This window comes from Condylura cristata, unplaced genomic scaffold (genome assembly GCF_000260355.1).
Source record: "Condylura cristata isolate star-nosed mole 26May11 unplaced genomic scaffold, ConCri1.0 scaffold00004, whole genome shotgun sequence".
Classification (NCBI taxonomy): Eukaryota; Metazoa; Chordata; class Mammalia; order Eulipotyphla; family Talpidae; genus Condylura; species Condylura cristata.
This window is the reverse complement of record NW_004567105.1, coordinates 4,559,470-4,565,435: the sequence shown is the minus strand read 5'-3', so window position 1 is coordinate 4,565,435 and position 5,966 is coordinate 4,559,470. Positions and strand designations below refer to the sequence as shown.

General features: G+C 62.3%; 1 protein-coding gene across 1 annotated transcript; it reads left to right on the top strand.

Moving 5' to 3' along the window:
- Position 1: 1 nt before the first annotated feature.
- On the top strand, positions 2-5,889 carry GCAT (glycine C-acetyltransferase; the record flags this gene model as incomplete). Its single annotated transcript, XM_004675670.2, has 9 exons — positions 2-110; positions 1,345-1,475; positions 3,364-3,465; positions 3,828-3,974; positions 4,210-4,364; positions 4,484-4,566; positions 4,758-4,929; positions 5,260-5,381; positions 5,572-5,889. Coding segments are annotated over 9 exons (1,173 nt in total), but the record flags the coding sequence as incomplete, so codon positions are not given.
- Between the last annotated feature and the right edge of the window lie 77 nt (positions 5,890-5,966).

Here is a 5,966-nt window from a genome sequence, read left to right as displayed (position 1 = left end):
CATCCTGGAGGAGGAGCTGGAGGGGATCCGCGGGGCCGGCACCTGGAAGAGCGAGCGGGTCATCACGTCCCGACAGGGGCCGCGCATCCACGTGGATGGCGTGTCCGGAGGTAACTGCCCCGCTGGGGACTCGACGGACGTGGCCTCGTGTTCTAGAGCCGTTCCGAGGTTTGTGCGGGAGTGGAGGTCCTGGAGGGGGTGCCGCCGGGCGCGGGGCAGCTCCTGCAGGGCGAGCCGCTGACCCCTTAGGCGCTACCAGGTGTTAGCGCTGATCTGGTTAAACCCGTTTCCAGCGGGGGAGGTGGCTTGCCTTTGGGCACCTTTTTGGCCTACACGGCAGGGCTGAACAGAGACCCAGCCCTGTGAGGACGTGAGAAAAAGTGAGAGACAGCCAGCTGGCCCCCAGCAGGCAGGGTGGCGGGGTCAAGAAACCTCGAGTTTCTGGATCCGCTGCTGGTGCAAGCGCCTGATTACCACACAGCCACGTCTGCAGACACGGTGTAGGAGTGACTCGCCGACTTTACAACCTAGAAACCGAAGGGCAGGTTTGTCAAGTTAACTTGCTCCGAAGCCCGCAGAGCAGCTAGCAGAGCTGGACTTGAGGTCCTCTGGCATTTGGAGTTGGGACATCAGCTAACGGGACCGGAGGCAACTTCGTGGCCCCAATCATGGCATGCCTCTGCGCATCCCGCCCGCCAGCCCTGGGTGTGCAGTGGCCATAAACACCCCGCTCCCCAGAGGTGCCTATGTGCGGGAGATAGAGATGGAATTAGTAAACGGAGATCTCAGGAAACCCCTGCCTTCCTCCAGGGAAGCTTGGAGCAGGGCAGACGATGGGAATTGGGAGACTCAGGTTCACTCCCCAGAACTCCTTAGTGTCCTCCTCGGGTCAGCCGTTCCCTTGGGGCTTTGTGTTTCAAGGCGTCCAGGTCTCAGAGGCACCTCCTCTGGGCGTGTGAGTCTGTACCAGGCAGCAAAGTGACCTGGACTTTCGCGGCCTTGCGGGCAACTGAACAAACCCTTTCCTGCTCATGAGGAAAGCCAAGGCCTGAGAGCCTGGGTCGTTCCCTTGGCGGACAGCAACTCAGACCAGCATTTAAGCGGCTCATCCTTCAAGGCGCCGACCTGAGAATTTTCCTAACGCTCCATCACCTGTAGCTGTCACGTCCAGTGCTTCCTGGGGCCCCAGCCCCCCATCCTGGCATTGGTCCCAGAATGGATCGCACTGAGTGGTTGTTGCCTCCTGGGGATGGATCCAAGTCCTCTGAGGCCCCAAGGCCTGGTGCTGACCCAGGGACTTCCTTGCCCTGAGCTGCTGTGTCTATCCCCTGTCCTCCGCCTCAGGAATCCTTAACTTCTGTGCCAACAACTACCTGGGCCTGAGCAGCCACCCCGAGGTGATCCAGGCAGGTTTGCACACCTTGGAGAAGTTTGGAGCCGGCCTTAGCTCTGTCCGCTTCATCTGTGGGACCCAGGTACTCAGCGAATGTCGGGAGGGCATTGTCCCCTGCGGTGGGTGCTGACGCCAGCTCTCTGCTCCCCGCAGCCCACTCTGCCCCAAAGCTGCTAAGCGCCATGCGTCCCTTTCCCACCCGCAGGACTGAGTTCCTCCCCTCTGTGCCCATCCCAGAAAAAGAGACAAGCGGTCAGGGGCTGCCTTTGAGGATTCGGGGGCTGTTACCAGAGTCTGATGCACAGTGCCTCCGTCTAGGCCCACTCTGGGCACATGTCTTGACCCGGCTGTGTCTCCCTCCCGTTGCTGGCAGGGTGGGGCTAGCACCACTGCGTAGCGCCATGACGGATGAGAGGGGCCGTGAGCGCCCGCTGGTGGCTCAGGGGCTAAAGCGCAGCCCTGTGAAGCCGTCCCCTGCCAGAGGAGCCTGAGTTCAATCCCCGGCCAGGGAGTGACCCACAGGGCGCAGCAGACCTCTCCCCCACTGCTCCCCTCAGCAATGTGTTTCAGTTCATCCGCCAGCTCTGCTCCCCACTCTGTGTCTGGGGAATCCTCTCCCCACCAACCTCTGACCTGTACCTTAGTTCTTGTATGCGTAATTAAAGAAATCTTTAAAAGTCAATGAAGAGAGACAGTGAAAATGCTTAGGACAGAGCCCGGCACTTAGTGGTGCTACATAGAACTTGGTTGTTTTGTAAACGCTATAGAATAAACTTAAACATGAAACTCATCCTGCTTACTATGTGCCGGTTCTGTTTTAAGAACATTACAGATATTTTATTCTCATAACAACAGTACTTGGTGAGAAAGGTGAAGAAACAGAGGCCTGAGAGGTCGGGTGACTTGCCCCTGACCCCAGCCTGTGGTAGAGGGACTGAGCCCGCGGCCTGCCCACATCTGTGCTCCCCACGTCCTGTGATTAGCTGTCCCTTCTGAAGGGTGGGGGCGGAATGGATGTCATGGATGGAACCCCGACTCCCAGCCCAGGACGCTTTTCAACAGAAACCCCACTCAGACTGAATAGCTTTCAAATCTAAGATGAACCAGCGTCACTGATGTCATCCACTTTTCCCTGAAGTGACCCAAAAAGATTCTGGTTCGTGTTCGGAAGCCACATCTTCCTTTCCCACCAGCACCCTTACTTCCTCCATCAGACCCCATTACAAAATAAAGGCTGGGCCCTCCCTGGTGGCGCAGCGGGTTGGAGCGCTGCACTGCGAAGCCAAGCCAAGCTGTGGCCACATTGGTGTGAGTTCGATCCCCGCCCCGGAGCTGACCCACATGGTGCAGCAGACGGCTCCTGTCTCGCTGCTGCTCCCCTCAGCAGGGTATTTTGTGGACCTGCCTGTTCTGCTTCCCGCTCTACTTCTAGTGAATCCTCTTTCCACCCCTGTACCTCTGGCCTGTACCCCATTTCTGTATGCGTAAATAAATAAAATCTTAAAACAAAGGCCCAGCAGGAAGGGATTCTAGTGGGTCCCTAATTCTCAGTGTCAGATGCCTGTTGGCTCTGGGGCACTCTTGTGCAGAAAGAAGGGAGAGGCTGGGCCCTCCCTGGTGGCAGCAGGTTAGGGCACAGCACTGAGAAGCTAAAGCCACTTCAGCACGAGTTTGATCCCCGCCCCGGAGATGACCCACAGGGTGCGGCAGACCTCTCCTGATCCGCCCGCTGCTCCCCACAGCAGGCCACTTCGTCAGTCGGCCTGTTCTGCTCCCCACTCTGTCTCTGGTGAATCCTCTCACCGCCCCTGAGGCTCTGGCCTGTACCCCAGCTCTATGCATAAGTAAATCTTCAGAAAAAAAAAAAGGGAGAGGCTGAGGCTGCAGACCCTTTGGGCTGGGCCTGTTTGTGACCCTCCGTCCCACGTGTGCCCGCGGGCATTAACACTCATGTCCTTTGCTTTCTCCAGAGCATCCACAAGGACCTAGAAAGAAAGATCGCCCGCTTCCACCAGCGGGAGGATGCCATCCTCTTCCCCAGCTGTTTTGATGCCAATGCCGGCCTCTTTGAGGTGTGTGGAGGCCGTGGGTAGAAGTTGGTGAGGCCGCTAGGCGGTGGGCGCTGGGGAATGGGCGTCAGGAGAGGTCGGCAGGGCGGGTGCCGGGCGTGCAGGTGAGTGCCCTTTCTCCCGGAAGTCAGGTGGGTACCAGGAGAGGGTCTCGCGAGGAGGTCTGCTTCCGGGTGTCTGGGAGGCCACCGTCCAGGCGGGTGGCAGGTGTCAGGGCCTCGCCAGCAGTGCCCTCCCCTGCCCTCACTGGAGCAGGGCCTGTGGCCAGCCCCGGCAGGGGCTCTGACGGCCGGCCAGGCTGGCCGCGAAATTTTCACTTGGGAGGCCACATAGAGCAAAGGCTCTACTCCGCGGCCTTGGTCCAGGCCCTGCTGACCCCCGAGGACGCGGTCCTGTCGGATGAGCTGAACCACGCCTCCATTATCGACGGCATCCGCCTGTGCAAGGCGCACAAGTACCGCTACCGCCACCTGGACATGGCCCATCTGGAGGCCCAGCTGCAGGAGGCCCAGGTGGGACGGGCCGGGGGCCGGGGGTCGGGGACAAGGACTGGGCACACCGCCAGCCTGCCCCCATCGGGGGAAGCGAGGCTCGGAGAGGCCTCTCCTCAGACGAGCAGCCTGAGAGCTGGAGACAACCCAGCTTTGCAGTGCAGCTTGCTCGTGCTGCGCCACCTGCCTGAGCTCCAGCGAGAGCCCGGCTGCAGGGCGCTGCTGAGGCTCGGGCCTGGCTGCGGTCTCCCCGCAGAAGCATCGGCTGCGGCTGGTGGCCACTGACGGGGCCTTTTCCATGGATGGCGACATCGCGCCTCTGCGGGAGATCTGCCACCTCGCCTCTCGATACGGAGCCCTGGTCTTTGTGGACGAATGCCACGCCACTGGCTTCCTGGGGGCCACAGGACGGTGGGCGCGCCGGGGTCGGGCTTCTCAGGCTGGGTGGGGCAGGGAGGCCGCCCCCAGTGGGACCCCTGACCCCCAGGCCCTCGGGCTGTCTGTGGGGACAGTGGCAGCTTCCCTTGCAGGGGCACGGATGAGCTGCTGGGCGTGATGGACCAGGTCACCATCATCAACTCCACGCTGGGGAAGGCTCTGGGCGGAGCATCAGGTTCCTGGGGACCTGCGGGGTCCCCTTACCCACACCCAGGGTCCTGGTGTGCCCTCGGGGAAGATGGAGAGGGGAGCTGGGCCTGCAGAGCAGAGGGCGGCGTGGGTTCTGTCCCCGCAGGGGCTGGGGGAGGCGCTGGTCCCCGAGCCTCTGGCGGCCATCTTCACCCCCACCTCTGCGCTTGCCCTTAGGGGGCTACACGACGGGGCCTGGGCCCCTGGTGTCCCTGCTGCGGCAGCGTGCCCGGCCCTACCTCTTCTCCAACAGCCTGCCCCCTGCTGTCGTCGGCTGCGCCTCCAAGGCCCTGGACCTGCTCATGGACAGCAATGCCATTGTCCAGTCTATGGCGGCCAAGACCCAGCGGTGCGGTCCCCGGCAGGCAGGGGCCAGGGAGGGCGGGGACAGGGCCGAGGCCCGTCGCTCCTCGGCCTGCGGGTCCCAGCAGAGCACGGGCCGGCTCCGCGGTCTGGGCAGCGGCCTGCTTGCCCACCTGCCCTCTGCCTCTGCGAGCGTCTTGCTCTCCTGTGCGGCCAGTCTCCCACCGCCCTTTCGTCCGCCTGCCCCTCTGCTGGCTCCCGCCTGGCGCTCGCAGTCTGCCGCTGTCTCTGTTGGCCCTCCCTCTCTGCAGACTCGGGCACAGATCGTGGGTCACTTGCCCCTTGGGAGCAAGCGTGACTCCGACTGTGCCCACAGGTTCCGCAGCAAAATGGAGGCTGCGGGCTTCACTATCTCGGGGAGCAGTCACCCCATCTGCCCCGTGATGCTGGGGGATGCCCGGCTGGCCTCGCGCATGGCGGACGACATGCTAAAGAAAGGTAAGGGGCTAGGGCAAGGAGGCCGGCTGCGGCCCAGGGAACCCTAGATCAGCTGTGGGCATGAGCCTGAAACAGGGGTCTCCTGTTCTGAGACCCCTCTGCTCTGAGGGCTGGGGAAAGTAAGGTGCTGTATGTCACGTCCCCGAAGTCTGTGTGTCCCGAGTGACCCAAGTTGACCTCTGCCCCCCAGGCATCTTTGTCATCGGCTTCAGCTACCCGGTGGTCCCCAAGGGCAAGGCCCGGATTCGGGTGCAGATCTCAGCGGTGCACAGCGAGGAAGACATCGACCGCTGTGTGGAGGCCTTCGTGGAGGTGGGGCGGCTGCACGGGGCCCTGCCGTGAGGCCGGGCACTGCCAGGCAGAGCCAAGGACCCTCTCCCTCCACAGCAACAAAAGGGTCCGCCCTGGATGAGCCAGGCCAAGGCTCGGAGCCCGTCAGTCCTTGGGCCGGCCTGGGATGAGGCTGCGCTGGGCCCGAATGTGAAGCAACAGTGGAAGTTGACCTTGACACCGGCCTTGTGTGCGTTACTCTCCCTGAGCGGGCCCGTCCTGCGGGTGGAAGAGTCGGGCGGAGCCGGAGCTGGG